General features: G+C 48.3%; 2 protein-coding genes across 5 annotated transcripts; both read right to left on the reverse strand.

The window, feature by feature from the left end:
• Positions 1-840: 840 nt before the first annotated feature.
• On the reverse strand, positions 841-19,682 carry LIX1L (limb and CNS expressed 1 like). Of its 2 annotated transcripts, XM_037498214.1 has the most exons (6): positions 19,374-19,682; positions 9,991-10,154; positions 6,828-6,968; positions 2,065-2,160; positions 1,700-1,777; positions 841-1,389 (listed from the first exon to the last, which is right to left on the reverse strand). In XM_037498214.1, exons 1-6 carry the CDS (start codon positions 19,660-19,662, stop codon positions 1,147-1,149), a joined length of 1,011 nt encoding a protein of 336 aa, XP_037354111.1. In that variant the 5' UTR covers positions 19,663-19,682; the 3' UTR covers positions 841-1,146. The 2 variants fall into 2 exon arrangements, with proteins under 2 accessions (XP_037354111.1, XP_054546892.1); XM_054690917.1 differs by lacking the exon at positions 1,700-1,777 and having other exon boundaries at positions 19,374-19,662.
• A 1,686-nt stretch (positions 19,683-21,368) lies between these two features.
• Positions 21,369-24,558, reverse strand: ANKRD34A (ankyrin repeat domain 34A). 3 transcript variants are annotated; one of them, XM_037499268.1, is made up of 3 exons: positions 24,355-24,558; positions 24,190-24,253; positions 21,369-23,807 (listed from the first exon to the last, which is right to left on the reverse strand). In XM_037499268.1, the coding sequence occupies exon 3, from the start codon at positions 23,690-23,692 to the stop codon at positions 22,202-22,204; it is 1,491 nt and encodes a 496-aa protein (XP_037355165.1). In that variant the 5' UTR covers positions 23,693-23,807; positions 24,190-24,253; positions 24,355-24,558; the 3' UTR covers positions 21,369-22,201. The 3 variants fall into 3 exon arrangements, with proteins under 3 accessions (XP_037355165.1, XP_037355166.1, XP_054547147.1); XM_037499269.1 differs by lacking the exon at positions 24,190-24,253; XM_054691172.1 differs by lacking the exon at positions 24,355-24,558 and having other exon boundaries at positions 24,190-24,271.
• Between the last annotated feature and the right edge of the window lie 54 nt (positions 24,559-24,612).

The following is a 24,612-nucleotide window of genomic DNA, read 5'->3' on the forward strand; positions in this document are numbered from 1 at the left end:
ATTAAAAACATAAATAGCTGATCATTGGTTTTCTTTCCTCTCCTGCAGTTTTCCCAGATTGCAATTAGGAAGTGGCAGATGCCAAAGTCTCATCTAATTTTCCTGATCAACTCATCCTCTTAATAATCAATGTGAAGGAAGAGGAAAAACAGAGAAAACAAATGGACTCTAAGGTATGTACATCTAAGGTAGTAAACAGCAGCAGCTTCTTGGGAGTGAGAGAAACTTGGCTCTCACCAAATAGGAACAGATCTTGTTTCCAAAGAGCAAAATGATGGGAGGGGTGAAGGTGAAAAATATGTTCCACCTTCCACCAACCTCTGCAGGCAGGCGGGTCTAAATACAGGGCTTACCACGCTGCTTTAGCAGGGGAAGAGGCGTGAAAAGGGAATATTGAAAGATAAGCAACTTCAACCCTGACCCCTTCTGTGGTGTAGGGTACAGCTGGTATCTATGCCCCAGAAGCAATTTAGGTGATAAACCCCCAGGAATTTGGTTTACAGTGCTTCCCTGTTCCTGGGCAGTTTCTCAGCAATGATTTTTTAAAACAAGAAACTGGATCTCCACTTCCAAATAATAAAGTAAGGGAATCTTAAAATGAAGTACCACTTGGGGGAAAAGAAGGAGAAAGTAGTGGTGGGCAGGGCATGGTGTAGGTGAGGACATACTTAGATACTGGAGGAACAACCATGTACTGAGCAGGCCCAGATCAAGAAAATCCAAAGCCAAAGGCTTATTTTTACCCTGTTTGAGCTGAGAAAGCAGGAGTAAGAGTGGGGCATTCTCACATTGTCCCCATTCAAGCATCCTATTATTTTTAAAGAAGAACCATGAACCCTTAGTCAGTCGTTTTGTGCTACTGAAATGCCTATACAGAGTTACTGGGAGTATAAGAGCCAACAAAACCCCAAAGATAATCTGCTCTCCTGGTACAGTGCAGTGGAGATGTTTCAAATAAAGCTATGTTCAAAAACTAGAAGTAAGAAACGGGATCTCTTAACAAATAGGAATCCAGGTATAGAATTTATACATATATATGGGTTTTTTAAGTATAAAATTGAGAAAGTATGTACAGAAATCATACTAAGTCTTAGAAAGGATGTATAAAAAAGGATTTGGAGAGGAGCGGGAGTGTGTGGTGTGTGCTTAGCAGTTGGATGGATGCATATTGCCCAACTGCCCAGCAGCCAGCACGAGAATATCTTTCTTCTCCTTATGGAAGCGCAGCTCCTTGCCTGCCAGCCGGGCTTCGTCTAGCTCCTGCTCAGTCGAGGCCAGCTCTCGAGACAGTGCCCCTGGCACGCTCTGCTCCCGGCTCACCCAGTCCAGTGCCATTTGGTGGCGAATATCATCGTCCAAGGCGCGGTGGGAGTAATGGGCCAGCACTTCCTAGAGTGGAAGGGCAACGCGTCAGTCACTGATGAGGTAAGGTTCATACCACACTGACCCGGCTGGGACCAGGAACTTTTGGCTTTGGAGTCCTAACTCAAGTCAGCCCTGAGGTCCCTGTTTTCCCTGATTATCAGGGAAAACTTACTCGTGTATCAGGCAAAAGAATCACAGTTATGATTTAAAGAGGAGTGAAAAGGGCACTTTCCGGTGAAAAGGTTTTTCAACATTCACAACCTGATAACCATCTCCTGCTTATTTCTAACATAGCAGCTACCACCAGACTCCCCTCGCCCATAGGATCTCTTACCTGCCGAGAGCACTGTCTTTCCCTCATGGCCTTAAGGCTGCCATTCCAGTGCAGCAGTTGAAAAACTGTCATTAGCTCCTGGAAGAAGATTGGACATGCCAGGACAGTGATTTTGTACGGGGAGGCTACATCAGATTACAGGGGAACAAGCCTTGTACAAAATATGTTTGTGGAAGCATCTCATATACCAATTCTGACATGCCATTCAGGGAAGAAAGAAATTTATAGTTTGAAAAATATTCTGACAACCTTCTTCCTTCCTTTCCAATGCAGTGCCAATGAGTTAGGGATTTATAGGAGGCATATGTAGGTATCAGCAGGCTGACCCGTGGCACAAGGAGCTGCGGACAGAGGTGGAATAGTACCTGGAACTCCAACATTGACTTGCCCTTATTGGATTCCAGCATGAATCGGAAGGCACCAATCCCAGTATTTGGGTTATCAGCTTCCTCCCTGTTTCCCTAGTAACAGAGAGAAGGAAAAGACAAATAGATTTTCAATAAGGATTATCACTTCAGAAAGCACTATCCAGTAGAAATATAACACAAGCCATGTGTTTAATTTTAAATTTTCTAGTTGCCACATTAAACTAAAAATAAATAGTAAAATTAATTAATAGCATATTTTAACCTAATATATTCAAAATATTCTTTCAGCTGTAATTAGTATGAAAAGTAATAATGAACAACTTTGCATTCTTTTTCTTACACTAAGTTGTTGAAAGCTGGTATCTCTCTCACACTTATGGCACATTTCTTTTCACACTAACCACATTTCAAGTGCTCAACAGCTGTGTATGGCTGTTCTGCTGGTCAGCAGAGACCTGTGAACTCCAAGATCATCAGGCATTTTAACTTGGAGCACAGAGAAAGGTGAATCTGATTTTCCGTGTCTTACACAGGGGGAGCACTGAGTCATAGAAGAGTCCTGGTTTGGCTACAACAGAAGAGCGAATTCAATATGCAGAACTGGGTTAGCATAGAGGACAACCAGGCAAATGTATTTTAAAGGCAGAATATGGGAGCCATAAGCATGGCAAATTCTGGGTAGCAGTTTGGTTTCCGATACATTTGCCAATTTTGTCTTCTATTAGTCACACAACCTTGCAGGGGTAGAACTAAAATACACTGTCCTACCTGATACACAGCCCCACCTACAAGCCCAAGGTGTGCGAAAATCATACAGAGGAGAAGTTAAGAGCATGGAAGGGAGCGCCTGTTAGTTTTGTGAGGCTTCACCTCAGTTCCTCAATTTCATCTGTAAAATGGGAATAATCATACATCTACTTTATAGCATTATTTTGAGAATTAAATAAATTGTTTAGCAATTAGAAAGGCATAAATGTAGTCTAAAATTTTCAATCATATAAATTGTGGGTGCATTATTATACTGAATCTGGTATCCAGCTACACAATTCAAATCCACTCTGGTACTGGCTTCAGTTTGGTGCTATTTGGTGGTTATTTAACATTATTGGGGATAGTTCCAGATCCTGGGGCCAGATGAGACTTCTAGTTTATTCGTGACCTTTATCTCAAGATGATCTATGGAAATAAGGCCAGGAGGCCACTAGGAACAGAGGGACTCGAATTTCTTCTCCTCCTCCTCCCCCCAGCCTCTTAAAATAAGAACTTTATTCTGTTCTTTTTGAGAAAGGGATAGAGGTCAGAAACACATAAAGTTATGTCTAAATTCAGGTTCACATGGGCACTTTCATGGGGCTATACTGTGTGTGTATCACCTCATATAAAGTCAAGAACTTAGTAAGTATACCATTAGTGCTAGCTTACTATTACTTGTTTTCACTGTGCTAGAATTAACAAGAAATCAGAACTACTCAAGATCAAGGCCTCCCTGGTGGCCTAAGGGTTAAAGTCTCAGCACTATCACTGCTATGGACTGAGTTCAGTCCCGGGCCAGAGAGCTGACCCACATGGTGCAGCAGAGTCTTGTCTGCTGCTCCCCTTAGCAGTGTGCTCGAGAAAATCTGCCTGTTCCCACTCTGTCTCTGGTGAATCCTCTCACCCCCACCCCAACCCCACACCTCTGGCCTACACCCCAGTTCTTCTACACAAAAAAAAAAAAAAAAAAAAAACTGCTCAAGATCAATCCATATTGTTTTGTGGCTCATGAGAACAACTATGACACACAAAATTAATCTTTGTGGTGAAGCAAAGATGGCAAAATTTGGATTTAGAAGTGAAAAGCGAGAGGGGGTAAGGAGGGAAGGAGTCTTCACTATTAGGATTTAGGGCTCTGAAGCAAGCAATCTTTTCATTTTGTCTATAGTTATTCAATATCACACCTTATTCTGCACCTGCAAATGTTTCCATGATATGACACATAGAAAATAATGATCATACAGCGGTTGAGAAGAAAAGGGTACATGCAGATCAGTGTATGAATTCTCTCACTGACTGAGCATGCAGGCATGCCTCATGATCATATCTACAGACCGGCATACTATGGGGCAAAGGAATACATCTGCCCCAAACCTTGCTCAGTCCCGAGGCTGAAGGCATCAGTATGCAGCATGTCTGTAACCTGCTGGAGTACACCAGGGGGGCATGACCCATCATTTGGGAGTCCCACTCATATGACACAGCCACACCTAACAGAAACAAGCTCCATTTATTCAATAAACTTTTAATCACAGAGTACTTTATAAGTGGTAGGAACGTTTGACTATAATTAGAAAGGAATTAGAGTTCATTTAATTCAACCTACTTATTTAACAAATGAGGAAACTCAGACCCACAGAAACTAGGTGATTTGTCAAAAGACATAGCATAATATGTCAGATTCAGAACTTTTAAAGAGCAAATGCAAAGAATGTAGACATCACTCTTTACCAATGGCTATGACCAAAATGAGTTATTCTGGAAAGTGGATATTCCACTGGAAATTTAAAGAGGAATACATTAAATTCACAATTTTCTAGGTTAAAGAGGAACAGTGGCATGAGAATAATAGTTTGTTTCTTCAACATTTAACCCCTGGTGGCACAGGGGTTAAGTCGCAGCGCTATCAAGCTATTTACCAGCCACTGGAGCATGAGTTCGATCCCTGGCCAGGGAGCTGACCCACATGGCACAGCAGACCTCTCCTGTCTCCCATTGCTCTCATCAGCAGTGGATTTCAGTAGACCCACCTGTTCTGCTCCCTACTCTGCCTCTGGTAAATACTGGCGTATACCCCAGTTCTTCTATGCATAAATAAATAAAAATAAATCTTAAAAAAAAAAAATTTTGGAGTAGACACTGCCAGTGACCTACTCAACATCTGTCCTCTTCTTTCTAGTATATAGAATCCTTATCTTGTTCTAGTGATCATCCCATGTGCTCAGGGAAGAGTGATTTTATCCCAACTCCAGTTGGTAAATCCTAATCTTTGATTTTAAGGTTGGAATTCTGGGCACTGGGAGGTTGAAGCAAGGTCTGCTGGAGGGCTTCTGAGAAGACTCCTTACTCTCAAAAAGATGGTCTCTGCCTGTCTCTGGGTGTACTTACATCTGTATTTAATGTCTGGAATTCTGTGGTCATCTGGTACCCTAAGGGGAGCATATCAGGACAAAGCCAGTATCTAGAGGCTACTGAGTCTGGAGAGAGAGAATTTGGGCCAGTAGATGATGACATTGTTGATCCGCAGTCAAACAGCCCTGAAATCTGTTCTACTTCTGGGCTTCCTGACACGTGAGATAGTAAATTTCCTTCCTTTACTTATTCCCTGAAGTTAATTTGAAGTGAGATTCTCTACTACTTGCATCCAAAGGGATCTAAACAGATGGCATGTGCTAAGCGCTTGAATATACTTTTATCTAGTAATCCTGCGTGATAGATATAATTGTATCCTACTTCACAGACAAGAAAATGAGACTTAGATTAAGTAATTTGCTCAAAGTTACATAGCCAGTAGAACCATATTTTCAAAACAATGAAATCAGAGCCCATGTCCATAACCACTGCTTTCTATAATCCAATGAATGTTTCATTTTATAATATGTTAGGTGACTTAGGAGTGACAAGTGTACTTTCTTAGTTTTAATTGATTTTCACAAATATGAAATTGCTTTTATTCCTCGAAGATACTGTTGGCTGAGACTAAGAATAATAGGAGTAAAACAGATGGGTCCCAGGTAGTAGAAAGTAGTCAATTTATGGTTTAAGGTGTTCAACACTAATGCACAAAAGTGGTAACTGAAGCAGTTTAGTATTTGTAATTACATGATAACTAAATGCAAAGTTATCAGAAAAAGAAAATTGTTCTGACTTTATCACCCTAACAATGAACTTGTGGCGAGGGAGGAAGAAAGCAGTGTTAAGGTCTAAGATGTACCTCTGAGCTAGAAAAGCCCATAAATTGGCTTGGGTTCTAGTCTTGGCTCTACTTACTAGCTATCTCACTTTAGATAAAACTTCCAGTTTAGCTTCCTCATCTGTAAAAATCGGGATAACAACAGTACTTAACCTCATAAACTTGTGAGGTTGTGAGGATGAGATAAAATACATATAAACCCCTAAAACAATCCCTGGCACAGGGTAATCATGCAGTTAGGGTTGGCTGTGGTTGTCATCATCGTCATAATCAGCATTTGAAAGAACATATGTTCTTTTGAGAGAGTAAATAAGAAGGCTGCAAAAGTCAGCAGATAATCACTGAATATGAGAAACAGTCCCCCCTTTCTAGAAAGGAAAAAGGCAAGACATTGTATTATAAAGTGTTCTTTATTCATAAGATGAAGTCAATGGGGCAGGAGACAAGTGACAATACAAACAATTACCAAAAAAAAAGAAGAAGAAAGATGAAGGAAGGAGGGACAGAGTCTTAAGCCAAATTTGAAAACAGCAAAATTCAAGCTCACTTTTTATTTTGGACTATCTCTAAAGTTGGATAAATCTTGAATTAAAGAGAGACAATGAGAGAGACAAAATATCAACAAACATATAACACACATACGTAATTAGAGACTGAGACAGAGCATGTAACACAAAAGAATGACAGGGAGTAAACAGAACAGAGATGTAGTCTGGAAAGAACACAAGAATGTGCTCTGTCTCCAGTAAGTTACAAGACTGCCCAGCCAGCCAGCTCCCCCATCCCCCTCTCCTTCCTTCCAACTCCAACTTACATTGAAAGACGCCAGGGCCTCAGAGACACTCTTCTCAATGAACTCATCAGTGATTCTTCGGGAAGGATGTTCATTAAACACAGAGTTCATTAGTGCAATCTTTGCAGCACTCCGCCGGGCTTCAGCTTTTGTGGGGCAAAACTAGTCAGGGGAGAGAGAGAGAGAATGTGTGTGTATGTCTGAGTACAGGAAGGAACAGTGGGAGGGAAACACTTGGGATAGAAAACACTTGGACACTCTTTGGATACATCAGTTTGTTCAACACGCTCTCCAAAATTTTTATTGTAAAATAGTCGAGGCATTTGGAAACCTAATTTTGATCCAACATCCTGAAGTCATTAAGGAACTGGAAATGGCTGTACTTCATACCAGCTTGAATGCAGAATGAGGAAGGCTGCTGAAGTCAGCATATAATCAGTGGATGTGGAAAATACCCCTGTTTAAACTGTCAACAGAATTAATTACTCAAAGCCAGATTCCGGCCAGCCTGTAAAGATTTGTATCTTGTTTTCTTGTTCTGTAGACAGACAAGGTTTTTTTCATCCCTCTTGAAAATGTAAGATTAAAACAAAGCTGTGTCTAAAATGCTTCTGCAGAGGGGGCCTATCGTCTCTATCAGAAGCATCCTTCTGAGATTCTTGGACTTCACTTTTAGTTATGACAAGGCAATCTCTCCAATAATGTAGTGAGTCAAGGAGCTGACCCTGAACAGTCCAAGGTCTGAAGAAGGAATTTATAGTCTCCTCCCCACACCCACCCCCCAGTGGAATGCAAGAGGAAAAAGGAAAACTGACATAAGGAAAGTAAGAAAAAAATTAAAAATTAATTCATGTTTTGTTTTTACATTGTACCCAACATAGGTAACAGAACAAGCCTGATTTTCATAAGTCTTAAGTCACCCCACTTCAGAGCCCTAGGCACCCCGGTATTCCTTTATAAACCATCTTCACTGGCTGGCTCCGAGGCCCCTGCGCCTTTATAGTTAGGATTAGGATTAGAGGAAGGAAAGTGATGTTGCAGTTTATAGGAGTAAACCAAGAAGTATCTGCTACCTAGCCTTCCTTAATATCAATAATTCTCAGTTTCCTTTGCTGACAGGGCTGAGTAAGCATGTGGAGCTTGGTACACTGACTCAGTTTTGCTTCTTCAATTTTTCCGTTTCTACCTTGCTCTCTATTTTCTAGCCTGCTGCCCACTCTACTGTAGATGCTATGTCTGAAAAGTCATCTATGAAGAAAAGTACCAGGAGAATTTCATCTGCCAAAGTGGATATAAAAAATACAAGCTATTTTACTGAATAGATAAAACAGATAATTTCACTGAAACATTCTGTTTAAGGAAATAACAGAATGATCCAGTTATGAATATCATCAAACAATCATCAAATCCTTAGTAAACAATATAATGAAATAGGAGAAGGAAAGAAAGATCTTATTCTCTAGAAAAGAAAACATAAACATTAGTCATCCCGGGCATATATATTTACTTCTTTGAAATGACTGGAGTTCTCAGGGAAAAAAAAATACAGTCATCTGTTTTGAAGTGAAGCTTCTTCCTTAGGGTTATTTCTGTTTGAGTCAAGAGCAGAGCTGCAGTGGCTCATTAATGTGGTACGTTTATTAGGTGCCTGCTCTGTGCTGGGCACTGAGTTGGGGGTAGGGATTTAAAACTGAACAAGACGCAGCAGACCTCTCCTGTCTCCCGGCTGCTCCCCTCAGCAGTGGATTTCAGTAGATCCACTTGTTCTGCTCCCCACTCTGTCTTTGGTGAATCCTCTCACCATGCCCCCTGCACCTCTGGCCTACACCTCAGCTCTTGTATGTATAAATAAATAAATAAATCTTAAAAAAAATAAAACTGAGTGAGAAATTTTTTTTAAAAAAACTGAACAAGGACCTCCCCGGTGGCGCAGCGGTTGAGCGCTGGGTTGCGAAGCTGCCCGCAGCCTCTGCAGCGCCAGTTCGATCCCCGGCTGCTCCCCGGCCACAGGAGGAGGGTCCTACATGGCGTGCAGACCTCTCCTGCCGCCCGCTGCTCCCCTCAGCAGTGTACTTCGGTCCTTCTGCCTGCTCTGCTCCCCGCTCTGGCTCTGGTGAATTCTCTCGCCCTCCCGCGCTTCTGACTGTACCCAGTGCTTGTATAAATAAATAAATAAATAAATCTTAAAAAAAAAAAAAATAACTGAACAAGAAAGAAGACAGACACCATCTCATCTCTGCCTCCGTGGAGCACCTAGGAGACCATGTGTTGTGGTGAGAGAAGTGATTAGGGAAGTTCAAGGTGCTACAGAAGCATTTAAGTGGAGGTTGTGACTTTAAGGGTTATACAAACCATCTATATGTAAAACAAAATGACAGTGTCTATTCTCTAAATTCCTATTTAAAGTCTAAGTTGACATTTCAGAAGGCAGAAGACTGCCTTCCTATTTGCAATGTAAAATATCCAACTTTGATGATACTATTCACACTAGTCAAATTTCTCATCACCCTATAATAGCAACCCCTCTTTTCATCATCATTTATTATGACAGGAATTTCATATAAATGTAGAATGCTAATACTAAAAAAGACTTTGGAGATAATTTAACCTATCACCTTCATATTATAGGAGAAACTGAGGCCCAGAGAAGTTTTCTGAATTGCCCTTCAGGCAGGCAGTGAAATGAGGATTTGAATCTTCTAACTCTTAGATCTGAGTATGATTTCTACCATTCATAGCACCTCCCCTTTGATCTCTCAGAAAATCTAAACATTGCTTTCTTCAGTAACTGCTGAGGAAAAAGAACTGAGATGAGGAATATTACCTCTGTAACCTCCACATGAGATGGTAGAAAGTTGGAAAGCCAGATCAGAGTGTGGATTAGGAGCTGGTAGTCTGATGTGCTAGGTACAGACATATTCATAACTGCTCAAATTCAAAATGGGTGTGTTTTTGCAGGCTGAAAGAAAAGTATGCTATGTTTGTGTGTGTATGTGTGGCGGGGGAGGGGGGAGGCAGGGTCTATTGCGCCTCAGATGCTTATCAGAATGATTTCCCTAGAATAGGGTTAGGTCCTCAAATACGTGATTTCAGAGAGAGACTAAACGGGCAAAATGACGGAGAAAGTCTTTATGACCACACTATAAAGTATTTATCTTTGCTCCTGCTGACTCACAATGCTTACCTGGAAGCTCCCAAAGCAACTTCCCCCCGGCAGGGTGACATAGCAGACGTAGGGAGGGCTGTTGGAGGGAACCATTTCATAAACTACTAGGGCCCCATTCTTCAAGTCAGCCCCACGGGACTGTTTCATCTGCCAGAATTCCTGAAGTGCCTCCACCACATTCACTACAAAGAGAGAAGTAGTTCAGTTTAGCAGTGAGAACATCTCCACGTTGTGCTGCATTCAATATATATCTGTACTGAAGATACAGCACCTGCACCCACATTAGGAGTCCACCGTCCTCGGCTCCTGTCACCATTTGAAAGTGTTTAAATGAATGAACCTAGAGTGTGATTAAGGCCACTGGCCTAGGAAGACCTTAGTGTGGTCCCCCCACCTCTCTGGTTCATATTTTGATTATTTCTAGACACCAAAGGAGAATACCTTAAATACCAGAGGCCAAGTTTCCAAGGCCAGCAGCTCATTATCACTGCCTGATGTAGTGAAGGTAGAGAGTCCATGACTCGTCAGCTTGGCTCGGCTATAACCACCACAGGAAAATAAGCTCTGACGTTTACTGAGCGCTCACTGGATGTTGGGCATTCTCTAAACTCTTTACCCACTTAATCACAACAAGCCTATGAGAAGTACTTGTAAAAAATCCCCATTTTACAGGTGAGAGAAATGAGGTACGTATGGGTTAAACACCTTGCCCAAGGATGTAACAGATAGAAAGCAGTAGAGCAAGAATTCAAACCCAGGCAGTCAATGCTCTTAACTATGATGCAATATTGCTATTCAAGGAAATATGGCCCTAATCACCATTCTCAAGCCTGTGCTTCCGGTGTGCAAACCCACAGCCAAATTCCCTTTTCATCCTACAATACCATGTGTAAAATACAAGAAAAAAAGGGACAGCGGGGAGTGCACATCTCTCTTCCTAGGCTTTTCCGAGGCATAAATGATTTTGGAGGAACATATATTGAGAGAAACTCCTCCACACATCTCTTATACTTCTTTCTATCTTGCTGGGTTCCACAAGATTTCAAGGCCCTGACTGCTCTTTACTTGAGCCATTTCTCAGGGTTGTGTTTGCAGCAAGAAACCTGAGAGATGACGTGATGTCTGGGACAAAGACTGAGCTTGTTATTGCTTGCTGTAAAATGGAAGTTTCCCAAGATCAGTTTCTCTCCTGCAGTGCAGCCAGTGGCCTGCGTCCTCCACTTCAGGCTTGGGAGGCCCTGGGAACCCATGCAAACAAGCACGCTACGTGCTGTGCTGTGAGTAATACAGTCCTTTGTCTCTGACCCAGAAGTCTCTTGACTTCTGCCAGCATCCATGAATCAGGAACCAACTAATTTATTAGTTAAAAGGTAAAACCAAACTCCAGAGCCAATATTGTACTCCAGAACAATTTTCCTTAATCCCCAATGTTGGGCTCATACATTCCACAAATATATATCAAGTACCTACTCTGTAGGGTACTGGTGGGTGCCAGGCTACAGCAGTGGGCAAAATCATGTTCCCTTTCCTTGTGTAGCTTACAGTCTCCTGAAGGGGAAAGGTAATTTAACCAAATAATCTCATACTAATAAAAAATTGCAACTGTGTAAGTATTATAAAGGAGTAGTACATGGTGGGAAATGTAGGAGCATCTGAACTAGTTAAGACGATCAAAGAAAACTATCCTGACAAGCGATGTATAAGCTGAAATAAGTAGGAATTCATTGGGCAAAAAGATGAGAGGAGACTGCTCTGTGCACAAGGAGGGTATGTGCCAGGGCCCTACCGCTGCAGGAACTTGCAAATAGACTAGTGTGACTAGAAAAGACAGGGGGGAAAACGTAACGTGGGGTGACTGGAACCAGAGGTCAGACCAAGCCCGTCTTACAGGCCATGGTAGAGTATTTATTGTCCTTACTCCATGAACAATGAGAAACCACTGAAGGGTTTTAAACAGAAGGAGAAATAAGATCCTTTTACCTTTAGAAAGAATAACTCTGGGGCCTCCCCTGGTGGTGCAGCTCTGGGCTGCGAGGCCACCCGCAGCCTCTGCAGCTACAGTTCGATCCCCAGCCACCAGCGAGGGTCCCACATGGTGCAACAGACCTCTCCTGCTGCGCCTGCTGCTCCCCTCAGCAGTGTATTTCGTCAGTCTGCCTGTTCTGTTCCCCGCTCTGGCTCTGGTGAATTCTCTCACCCTCCCGCGCTTCTGACTGTACCCAGTGCTTGTACAAATAAATAAATAAATCTTTAAAAAAAAATAATAATTCTTACTCTAGAGTTGCAAGCATTTCAAATGTATTTAGCTAAAGACATTTAACTCATAATAATAAATTATCACACACATTCTCCTGTGCCTTCCAACATGACTACAACAAGGACTCATGCATCCTTCTATGTCGTGTTAGTTCAGGTCGGCCAAGAGAAGCCCCTGAGATGGGACAAATAAGCAAAGCGTCACTGGGGACAAAGTAGGAGAAGGGAGAGCGTGTTGGAGATCTGACACTGGTGGAAGGAGAGGGGGAAGGAAGGAGGTTTGGACAGGAGAGCCTGCAGTTCTCCAGCCAGAGGAAGCCCACATCTCCCTCGGATGGTTCCTCAGTTAGTAGCTCTGCTATGCCCAGTCACTGGCTAGGAGCAGCCTGAAGGATGTGTGGCCTCAGTGCCTACATGGACCAAAGGGGAGAGCTGCCAGTTATGCTCCCTGCAGCAGGAGGTAGCACATATTCATGGCTGCCACACACATGTTAACAAAAAACTGAGCATTTAATTGGTGCAGAGCTCAAGTGTAGGCATTGAAATGCAGAGGTAAATAACACACATTGCCTACACAGCAAGGTGTTCAAAACCAAGTGGCCAGCACTAACAGTTTCTCACCTGCCTGTAACTGAAGCATGCAGTCCTTGTACCAGGCAGAGTCTGAGAAGCAGTGTAAGTTCTTATCTAGTCCCCTATATTTAACTGACTTTTTAGAACATCATTTCTCCATTAAAAGACAGCAGAAGAAGAAACTCTCTCTTTCCCACCCGTAATTTTGGCAGGGGCTCTTCAAAGGTCACTGCTGCCTAGAAAGCTTAGCCATCTTTGTTCTTTCCACTGAGGTTTTCTCAACCCAATTTCCCTTTTTGAGACAATTTGGCACAATGGGCTGGGTGACAGCTCTCCTGACATGCAAACAACAGGGAGAATATTGAAATAAAGGGAAGGGGAGGAGCCCACTAGAATGAGGAAGGTCCTATTGAAGCACGTAAGTCCATTCTTGAGCCAGTTAAATTCCTCTTGGCACAGAGTGCAGGGCTACTTTTCAATAATGACTCAAAGCCGAAGGAAATAGGGAGTCTTATTTCAGAAATGTGGGTATGAAATGGGAAAATGGACAGTGTGGTCGGGAAAACAGCAATGAGCTGTGATCCGCATTTGAAAATTCTCATAGACTGATTCAGTTTTAGAGCCAAAAGGGATTTTTAAGAGCCAAAAGGGAGTTCAGAGATCATCTAGTTCAACTCAGGTGAAGAGTTGGGTCTTGAAGGTAGAGATCCTGATGCCAATGTTTTTTCCAATTTGGAAATCTTAACCCGGGTTCAAGGTCCAGTTCATGGTTGAGTGTAAAACCTAGGGAAATTGTATGTGCACTTGATTATTCATATGTGTAACCATGGATGGTTACACATGGATGATGTACACCAGCATGGTTAAAGAACAGTGAGGTGGGAAGTAGCAATGACTGAGACCTACACATCCGACAGTGGGGATTGCCATTTGAAAGTCGCTGACAGAATACTGGGTTAAAAGGGACAACAAAGACTAAGATAATGAGGAACATTCAAGCACTTATACCATGATGTCGAATAACTACAAAAAAAGAATGTTTTTATTTTTGCCCTTGGAGATAAAATATTAGATAAATATCTAAGTGGGATGACAGTAATAACATTAAAACAAAACATGAAACTAGAGTAAATGTTTTATATCATAAGAGTAAATATAATTTTGGGCCTCCCCGGTGGCGCAGCGGTTGAGCGCTGGGTTGCGAAGCTGCCCGCAGCCTCTGAGGCGCCGGTTCGATCCCCGGCTGCTCCCCGGCCACCGGAGGAGGGTCCCACATGGCGCGCAGACCTCTCCTGCCGCCCGCTGCTCCCCTCAGCAGTGTACTTCGGTCCTTCTGCCTGCTCTGCTCCCCACTCTGGCTCTGGTGAATTCTCTCACCCTCCCGCGCTTCTGACTGTACCCAGTGCATGTATAAACAAAAACAAACAAACAAACAAATAAATAAACAAACAAACATGCCTCTATTAAAAAAAAAAAAAAAGAGTAAATATAATTTTGTGGAGGGAGCATGGATAAACAGATAATAAATATATACTGAAACTGGGAGGGGAGGAGGCGCTCCCTGACCATACAGGATGGCTAGAACAGGCTGGCTTCACTTAATTTACATTATTATGGAAGAAGGGAAGCTGATTAAAAATTTTTCATCTGACATTTCCTATTTCAATTTGTAGAAAATACCCCTGAATAACCCATAGTGCACAGACTCTTGGAAAAGAGGCATTGCAAAGGGATAGTGGCTTTGGGAGAGGCCTAGGATAGGCTAATTAATGGCCTCTGCCAAGATATCATGTCCTCTTCCCTGGAACCTGTGAATGTTACCTTATATGGTAAAAACTGCAGAAGTGATTAAGACAAAGATCTTGAGATGGAGAGGTTAGCCCGGTGGGCCCTAACTGCATTCACAAGCGTCCTCAGGGACACAGAGGGAGATGCGGTGAAACACAGAAGAAGAGGCCCTGTGACAGGGACAGGCTGGTGTGATGCAGTCGGGCCAGGATGCTGGCCCACCTGGAAGAGGCAAGCCAAGTGGAGGGAGCACACACCTGTCAACGCCTGCTCTGGCCACTGATACTGACTTTGAACTCTGGCCTCCAGAACAAAGAAAGAATAAATTCTTATTGTCTTAAGCCACCCAGTTTGTGATAACTGTTAGAGCAGTCACAGGAAATGAATACCGGGGTCTAATCCAACATTCCTAAAAAATGAAGATACTGCAGCCAATCCTTTTAACTCCATAGCCACGGGCAAAGACGCTGTCTGTTATTCTGAGGAAAAGGAACAACTAAGCAGAAAATACTGCACAAGATTCATTTGCTCAATCTAGCAGAGTAACCAGGCAAATTTTCTAATCATGTGACAGTATTGTGATACAAAGGGAAAAAAATCATTAAAAAAAAAAAAGAAGAAAAAATAGGTTTGAAGAGGGCAAAGCAGAAGCTGCAGAGCAAGGAAAATGACTTCGTCATTCCATCCATCATGGCAATTTAAAGGCTGCTATGGTCCAACATTAGAAAAAGGGGTCTATATGCCAGAGGGGAGCGGGGCAAAGGAGATAGTGCCACTAACAATACCTATCCTGGGCATTTCAAAGCATAACAATAGTAACCACTTGAGTCCTATGTTCTATGTGCTTTACATTCATTAACTCATTTAATTCACATAAAACCATCAGGATAGGTATTACAATACCTATTTTACAAAAAAGTGAACAAGTTGGGGCCTCCCTGGTGGCGCAAGGGGTTCAGGTGCAATCTATGAAGCAATCCACAGCCTCTGCAGCACAGGTTTGATCCCCAGCCAGGGAGCTACCCACATGGCACAGCAGACCTCTCCTGTCTCACCCGCTGCTCCCCTCAGCAGTGTATTTCTGTCAATCTGCCTGTTCTGTTCCCCACTCTGTCTCTGGTGAATCCTCTCACACACACACCACACCTCTGGCCTGTACCCCAGTTCTTATATGCATAAATATTAAAAAAAAAAAAAAAGTGAGGGCCTCCCCGGTGGCGCAGCGGTTGAGCGCTGGGTTGCGAAGCCGCCCACAGCCTCTGCAGTGCCAGTTCGATCCCCGGCTGCTCCTGATCACCGGAGGAGGATCCCACATGGCGCGCAGACCTCTTCTGCCGCCCGCTGCTCCCCTCAGCAGTGTACTTTCGTCCTTCTGCCTGCTCTGCTCCCCGCTCTGGCTCTGGTGAATTCTCTCACCCTCCCGCGCTTCTGACTGTACCCAGTGCTTGTATAAATAAATAAATAAATCTTCAAATAAATAAATAAATAAATAAATAAATCTTTTGGGGGAAAAAAAAATTAAAAAAAAAAAAGTGAACAGGGCCTCCCTGGTGGCACAGCAGTTGAGCGCTGGGTTGCAAAGCTGCCCACAGCCTCTGCAGTGCTGGTTTGATTCCCGGCTGCCAGGCGAGGGTCCCACATGGTGCGCAGACCTCTCCTGCTGCCCGCTGCTCCCCTCAGCAGTGTACATCAGTCTGCCTGCTCTGCTCTCCGCTCTAGATCTGGTGAATTCTCTCACCCTCCTGCGCTTCTGACTGTACCCAGTGATTGCATAAATAAATAAATAAATCTTAAAAAAAAAAAAAAAAAAAGTGAACAAGTTAAGGTACAGGCCACAGCGGCAGAGCCAGCCTCCAAAGCCAACCCTCTTCCTATTTCACTGTCCTGCCGTATTGCACCATGAATCCTCACACATGCTCTGAAAAGTGGGCTGTGAGCTCCATGAAGGCAGGGACTGTGTATCTGTCTTGTTCACCACTGACTGCATCTGGTGATCAGTAAGTATCTGATAAATGAAGGAATGAAACAGGTGAAGCCTAGAAAGATTAAGCAATTTATCCAAGACCATACAGCCAGGATTTGATAGGAACAAGTTCTCTGATTGCAAATCCTATGTGCTATGAACTGATTAAGATCCTACAGGCTACTGAGTTCTATGTGTCTCTCGGGAAGGGGAGGGAGAAGAAATGGGACAAACAGGTGAAATATGTTATTTTGTATAAATGTTTAAATTCTACAGGAATGAAGGTAAATCTAAGGACTATGACTGGAAAAGATGAATCCGGAATAGTCAGGAAGGATGTGAACTCAAGATGATTCAGTAAAACGCTGCTGAATCTGGGAATGGTCCCGGCAAAGACCACAGTAAATTATATTCAGGGGAATAGAGCCAGCCCCCAAGTACTATGCCATCAGTCACAAGGATGTGTGGGTACATGCCAATGGCAGCTTTGCCTATTAATCGAAGCAGAATAAGTGATTCCATGTGGCGAAGGACTTCTGAGCCAAATCAGCAGAGACTCTGTTTGCCTGAAGCTGAACTACCTGCCAAACTTTCCCAAAGCACTGGCTGGACACCCAGACTGGAAATGAGAAACTCAAGAATAAAAAGGACTGTGGTGGGAGGTAGGGAGGTTGGAGGAGAAAATCACTGCAGAATCTGAAGCCTTTCTAAATTTGTCAGTACAATACCCTTGCTCCTACGTCCTTCTTACGGAAATGATAAAGTTTTTATAGGATGCTCAGTTTAGAAGGCAACCCAGAGACTCTCCAGGTAGCACAGACAAGAAAAAGGATTCATTCTGCTAGGCTTTTAATAAATGCCTGTAAGTTTCTCAGGTGTAGGGTTCAGATTTAGGATGATCACTCCTGGCTACTCCTACAGCTTACGGCAAAGACCTTCCCTTGGTCTCAGCATAAAGAAACCTGTGGCATTGGGACAACAGATGGTGGCATTTCCATCATGTACTTTGCTAAGTCTAGGAATTGAGCTAGAAAAACAACTATATTTCTTCATGATCTGAACCATATGCATTTGTATTTCTAACATCTAGCAGTGTACCTGTCCCATGGTAGGGGTTCAAAGTGTTGAAGAACAGGGCCTCCCTGGCGGCACAAAGGGTTAAGATGAAACCTATGAGGCTGTCCGCAGCCACTGCAGCACCAATTCCATCCCAGACCAGGGAGCAACTCACATGGTGCAGCAGACCTCTCCTGACTCGCCCACTGCTCCCCTGAGCAGTGTACTTCGGTCAGTCTGCCTGGTCTGTGCCCTACTCTGTCTCTGGTAAATCCTCTCAACCCCCCCACATCTCTGGCTTGTGCCCCAGTTCTTGCATGCATAAATAAATAAATCTTAAAAAAAACAACAAAGTATTGAAGAACAAAGGGAAACTGGTGGTAAACGTATCACTGGGCACATATAGCAAAGGGATATCAAAAAATCTGTACTCATAGGAATCTTTGGGTTAACACCATCAGTATTAAACGGTGGAGACTATGTATGAAGTATGTTTTCCCTAAGGAAATACGAGCCAAAAAGTTTGAGGTTAACACTCATCATTTTCAAGTACCCATGATGCGTCAGGTGCAGTGTCTCATAACCTTTAAGGAAACTGAAGCTCAGCCATGTTGAGTCCCTGCCCCAGATACATCAATGGCAAGTGACAGAGATTTACTATGGAATTTAATCCAGATTCTAACGCCAAAGCTGGTGTGTAGTCTTCACTACATTTTTATCAGGAAGGGGGAAAAAAAATCATTACTGTGTATAGAGAAAGCTCTACCAATTTCTATTACTGTTAAACCAGAAAGACACTGTAACCTCCAAGTCAAGCAGCTCCTGACCAAGCAGAGAGAACTGGTGTCTCAGAAATTCTGGACCTTGAGTGGGATGTGGGGATGCACATCTGAGGACGCGTGAACCTGTTCCTCCTCACGTACAGTGCCGTGAACCAGTGTTCCTCAAGTTAACTAATTTAAAAAGGAAATTCTGCACCTAAACTCTGTACCCCACACGCCTTGCTATATATTATATATTCCTTCTTACACTAAAAACCTGGAGCTCAAGCTCAGTGCGCTGGCCCAACAAAACAACAAAGAAAGTCCTCACCTCCCCCTTCTCAGAAACCCTAGAAATGGGGCATTTTTAAGATAAGGATTTCAAATGGAAGTTGGGCTTCTGCCTGGCTGGTGTCCACATAATTTAACGCTGAGAGCCCAGCCTGGGATTTATCCTCAGTTCCTGGCAAGGGCCAGGAAAACAGAGCCCGCCAGCCTGAGAGGCCTGCGCTGCGAGGCTCCCCACTGGAAAGGACCCCAGAGTGAGGGGCTCAGCCTCGGGGAGGCGGTGCGGGCTCAGTGGCAGGGGCCCAGGTTTAGAGGCCCAAGAACTCCCAGTGACTTGTGGAGGCGCCCCCCAACCCCCGGCGCAGCTGAGGCTGCACTGAACACCTCCAGCTTTAAATTAAGAAAATAACTGAGGCGCCCACGTCCAGGGGCAAGTGCTCTGGGGCCCGGGGTGCCACCGAGGAAAGGCTGCTGGGAGGGGGGGCGAGGAGTCGGGGATCCGCGAGGACGGGGGGCGCCACACAATGGGGCCGCGCCCCCGACAGCCGCGCGGCGCCGGGCGGGGGCTGCGGATGGGGCCCCCGCCCGGGAGGGGGCCGGGCCTGGCCGGGCCGGGCCGGAGCGCGCCGGGCTCCGCGGGGGGCTCGCGGGGGCAGCTCCCCAAAAGGAAATGCAGCGGGCGCGGGCGGCGCAGGCCGGGCCCGGCGCGCACTCACCTCGGCCGTAGCCCTGCGTGTGCTTGGCGAAGCTCCGCACCACCGCCTCCACCGCCTCCCGCAGCACCGCGGGGCTGCCGGCCGCGCCGGGGGGCAGCGCCAGCCCGGGGGCCCCCGACAGCAGCAGGGGCGGCGGCGGCGCGGGGGGCGGGGGGGCCGGCGGGGGCGCCCCCGGGGGTGTGGCGGGGGCCGCCGCGGCTCCGGTCACCCCGGGCCGCAGCGCCCGCAGCGTGCCCCTCCCGCCGGCGCCCACGCCCGGCTGCAGCCGCTGCGCCCGCACCGTCTCCATGCCCGCCGCCCCGGAGCCGCGCCCCGCGCCCGCCCCCCGCGAGCCCGCGGCCCCGCGCCCCGCCCGCCGCGCCGGGACTGAGGGCGGCGCCGGCCCGGCCGCCGGCGGGGGCGGGGCGCCGGGCTGCCAATCACCGGGGGGCGGGCGCTGGCCCGCTCCGGCGCCGCTATTGGCCGGCCGCGGGGAGGGGCGGGTCCGGGCCGCCAATGGCGGGGGGAGAGCGCGGCCGGCGGCCCGCGGAGCAGCCCCGGCTCCCGGCCCCGCGCGCGCTGCGGAGCCCGCCCGGCCCCCGGGGAGGCGGCTGCGGGCGCGTCTGGGGGGACTGGCAGACAATGAGGGAATTCGTGGAGACCGTTCGTTCCACCGCCTCTTGTTCTAGCTGTCGATGAGGAACCCGGCTCAGTGATGCGAGTGTCCGAGGCTGTTGGCGGCGGGCGAAGGCCCCGGGGAGGGACATTGCAGGAGCATGGACTCAGCGGGTGTGCAACCCCGTGCAGCGTGCAACACCGTGCAGTGTGAAACACCGTGCAGCGTGCAACCCCGTGCAGCGTGCAACACCGTGCAGCGTGCAACACCGTGCAGTGTGCCTCGGCGCGGTGTCCTGTTTAATAATCACAGCCACTCTAGGTTTTATTGTAATATATAAGGACCAGATAGATCGCCCAAAAGAAATAGCTGGGGGGTGGGGGTCAGACATATTTTGGTCTTTCATTTTACCTCATTGTTGAGTAATTTTCTGATTTCACCTACTCTAAATTGGGGGAGGGAGTAAGAGTGGAGGGCTGCATCCTCTCCCTCCCGTTAGAGGAAGGGTTAGAATATAAGCAGAAAATCAGGAAACTTCGAGTTTGAGGGGCCAGATTAAGATAGGTACCCTTGTTCATGGATCAGTTAGGTTGGGTTCCTCTGGTTACTCTTACACGCACGCACACACACACACACACACACACACACTTGTCAGTTGACCCCTATACCATTTTTACTTAGGTGAAGTTATGTACTGACTTTTTCCTCTCTCCCTCTCTCTCTCCTTCCCTCCCCCAATCTTTTTTAAAGATTTATTTATTTATACAAGCACTGGGTACAGTCAGAGGTGCGGGAAGGTGAGAGAATTCACCAGAGCAGGGAACAGAACAGGCAGACTGACGAAATACACTGCTGAGGGGAGCGGCGGGCGCAGCAGGAGAGGTCTGCGCCATGTGGGACCTGCGCCCCGTGGCCACCGGGATCGAACCAGCGCTGCAGAGGCTGCGGGCAGCTTCGCAACCCAACGCTCCACCGCTGCGCCACCGGGGAGGCTCCCCTCCCCCAATCTTTCTGTCCAACCTACAGTGGCTCAGAAATCAAAGGTGATGAAATAGCCAAAAATGGAAGAAAATGAAATTCACCTGAGGAGATGAAAGTTAGAACACCCCCCCCCAAGGAAAAGCTGTGAGTGGTCACAAAATAGGAAGCTTGAAGGAGGGACAGTTAATCTGCTGGGGTATATCTGTGGGTGATGGAGGGAATCTGTGTAGGAATCTTAAAGAATTGAGGATGAGCGTAGGGGAGCCTAGGGGATATGAAGCCTGTCAAATATCTTATAAAAGCTTCAGGACACTTGCTTTTTCAGTCTCCTGGGAAGAAGGTGGCTGGTACCCCTAAATATCCCCTAGATCATTATAGCTGTAGTTAGCATGACCCCCTCCCCATTCCTCATTTCCCCACCCTCCCAGGCAGAAGTGAAAAAAACAGAGATTTCTGAACACATTTATTTGATGTCAAGTGGAGAGAGGAGTGATTTAGGGTCAATCCCCACTTCAACCTGTGGGGGTGTTCATAAGCTCAGACAGACAGAATAGCAGCTTTAGAGCCCATGACCCACCCACTGGGAAAATGAGACAACCTGGTGTATTGAGGGAACAGGGTGGGAATAAGAAGCAGGAAGTTGAGAAGTAAAGCTGAGAGCAGGAAGGGTAGCAGCAGAACTGAGGCTGGGGTTTGCTGCAAGAAACCCCCATGAAGAGTGAAGATATCCTGAAAAGTGGTGAGGGCTGGAAGCAGGGTGTGAACACGGAGCCAGGCCTGGAGAGGAAAGCAGGACCTGCAGAACTGCGTGGAACACTCATGAAAAGGGTAGAGTGTGCAAAATCATGACAGGGCTGTGTCGCAGGGCATACATGGAAAGCAAGGAGTTTGGTCTGCAGGACTGAGATTGGAGACTACCCATAAGTAGGGCTCCCAGCTGCTTCTGAACAAATGCAAGTGATTTTGGAACCCGTTGGGGCCCTAGCACAAGTGGCCCTGTGTGTGCCCTGCCTGTGGGCACACAGGGAGTTCCCGTGTGCAAGTGAAGTGACCAGGGCATGCCTGCGTGGACCTCCGTGCCCAGTGAGTACTTACCCTTCCCTGCGAATGAGAGGACTGTGCTTGTGGACACGTTTCCCCACGTGTGCGCAGCGTGCCCAGGAGCACATGCAAGAGACCGCGGTGTCCGTGGTGTGTGTGTGTGAACTGCTTCTCCCACCTGATCCCCTCTCCTTGGCTCCTCTCACGCCTCTCAGCGCCCTGGCTCCCCCGGCCCCCCTAGACTCTGGAAGCCCCCCAGCAGGCGGATCTGCTCAGTCTGCATGGAGTGGCGCCTCACCAACTTGCGCTTGGTCCTGGGGGAGCCCGGGGCCCCCGCCTGCGGAGGGGCGGGCAGCGAGGGCGCCCGACCTCCGGCCTGGGGGCGAATGTCGGGGATCGGGGGGTGGGGGCTGACGTTGAGCGGCGGCAGGAAACCAGGCCGCGTCTGCGAGATGTGGTCCAGGAGCAGCGTCCCCGAGCCCCTGCGCTCCAGCAGCCCCGGACTCCGCCTCCGCCCGCTCAGCGGAGACACGGCCCCGGGCAGGCTCTCCTGGGACTGGCGCGGCGAGGACACCGAGCCGGCGGGGGGCAGGGTCAGCGGGGAGGCGCTGTAGCGGCGGCGCTCCAGGGCCAGGCGGCTGCACTCCGGCGAGTCGGGGCAGAGGTTGCCGGGGCCATCGAGCTCCACCGGCTCCATGCGGCTCAGTTTCTGCCTCAGCCCCGAGGGCGGGCCCGGCTCCTGCGCCTCGGGCGCGGTGTTCCGGCGCGAGAGAGGACCCCCGCCCGCCACTCTCTCCGCCCACGGGGGTGGGTCCTCCGGGCCCTCGGTGCTGTGACGGCGGGAGAGGCGCGGTCTGCCGGCCAGGGTCAGCCCGTTGAGCTCGGCGGTCAGGCGCTCCATCCCCAGCCGCCCCTCCGCGGGCGGGAGCGGCTGGGGGGGCGCCACGAGGCCCCAGGGTTCGGAGTTGAGCCGCTTGAGTGGTTTCGGAGGGTGGCGCGGGGGCTTGGGGAGCGGCTCAGAAGGGGAAGGGTCATCGGGGGGCTTAGGAAGAGGGAATTCAAAGACGTCCCTCTTCTCCTCCTCCTCCTGGGCGCGAGGGGACAGCAACCCCTTCCCGCCGCCCCCCGCAGTCTGCAGCTGGATTTCCGAAGGCGACGTGCAGACCCCCGGGCTAGGGGGCGCGGGAGCGGGGTCCTCCACCCCCGGGGACGGCGGGGAGTTGAGATACTGCCGGGTCTTCTTGGTGCCCGAGGGCGAGGTGTCGGTGGTGATGATGATGACCTCCGTGCCCTTGGCCTTGCAGGCGTCCAGCAGGGTGGCGAGGGTCTCGCGGTCCCCGCGGTCCAGGGCGTGCACCAGTGCCGAGGCGCCCGCGTGATCGCGAACCGAGGGGTCCGCGCCGTGGGCCAGGAGCAGCGAGGCCACGGCGGCGCCCCCACCCCCGGCGCAAGCGTGCATGAGTGCGGTGCGCCCCAGGCGGTCTGCGATGTTGGGGTCCGCGCCTTGCTCCAGGAGGTAGCGGACCATGCGCGCCTTGTTCTGGGGGTCGTCGTAGCGGGCCCGGCAGGCTGCCATTAGTGCAGTCTCCCCCTGGGCATCCCCCTCATTCACGTAGGCACCCCCCTCCAGAAGCAGACGGGCCAAGCGCAGCTTACCCTGCCCCACGGCCCGGAGGAGAGCGTGGCCCTCTGTGTGCAGCATAGCTGCGGCTGGGGCGAGGGCGCCGACGAAGCCGGGACCGAGACCTGCCGAGGATGGCTAAGGGCGTGGGGTGGTGGCTGGCGGAGACCTGGGGGCTCAGTGGCGAAGCCAATCCCTGCGAGAAAAGGAGAGATCTTATTGACAGATTCGGGTGGCGACGCTGAGCCACGGATGGAAGGACCCGGCGAGGGGCAGGGGCGGGCTCCACGCCACGGCGCGCAGCCCTTCCTCTCACTCATGCCTGAGAGCCGCCCCCTCCCCGAGCGCATGCCTGAGGAGGTGGGAAGGGTGCACCCGCATTGAAGGATGAGCGCGCGTGCAAATGCGTACGTGCACGCGCAGGGATATCCGCACCCCCACCCTCACCCCACGGCTTATCAGACCTTTCCAGCACCCCCCTTTTCTTATCCGCACTTGGAATCCCCCTTTCTAGGATGCTGAACGCCACCCAACCACACACATGCACCCACACAGTCACTCACATCCCCATTCCTAACCTCTTTTAGGTTGCCACAGCCCCATAAATTGAGTGGGGGGAGGGAAGCAGCTTGCGTTTGGGACCTAAAACGGGTGAGGGGAGAATGGGGGGTTTCTTTTGCCCCACTCTATTCCCCATCACTCCTTGCTCCTTCCCCTCCCAGGCTGTAAAATCGAATAGATACCTGAATGTTCGCAGAATCTCCACCGGGCCAGGGCTGAGGCCGGGGCCACCGAGCAGTCGGGGTGGCGGAGCCGGGTTTCCGGGGGCCCACATGGCGGATGGGGGGGGCGCACCAGGATTCCCTTGGTGTCAGTATCTGCGCCCGGGCACCGGATCCTGGTCCCTCCTCCCGGTGCGCCCCGGGCACAGCGCCGGCTCGGGAGGAGAGAAGCTAGGAGGTGGGGGGGGGGGGGGGCGGAGCTCTGCCTTGCTATTTATA

This window comes from Talpa occidentalis, unplaced genomic scaffold (genome assembly GCF_014898055.3).
Source record: "Talpa occidentalis isolate TD23 unplaced genomic scaffold, MPIMG_talOcc4v2.1 talOcc4.9, whole genome shotgun sequence".
NCBI classification, from domain to species: domain Eukaryota; kingdom Metazoa; phylum Chordata; class Mammalia; order Eulipotyphla; family Talpidae; genus Talpa; species Talpa occidentalis.

Bases quoted from the DNA above. Each gene is read 5' to 3' on its own strand.
- LIX1L (XM_037498214.1), bottom strand. From the start codon at position 19,662: ATGGAGACGGTGCGGGCGCAGCGGCTGCAGCCGGGCGTGGGCGCCGGC. The intron at 1,778-2,064 runs GTACTATTCCAC...ATCTTCTTCCAG, and splicing joins AGTCAATGTTGGAGTTCCAG to GAGCTAATGACAGTTTTTCA. The intron at 1,390-1,699 runs GTAAGAGATCCT...CTTCCACTCTAG, and splicing joins AAAGACAGTGCTCTCGGCAG to GAAGTGCTGGCCCATTACTC.
- ANKRD34A (XM_037499269.1), bottom strand. From the start codon at position 23,692: ATGCTGCACACAGAGGGCCACGCTCTCCTCCGGGCCGTGGGGCAGGGT.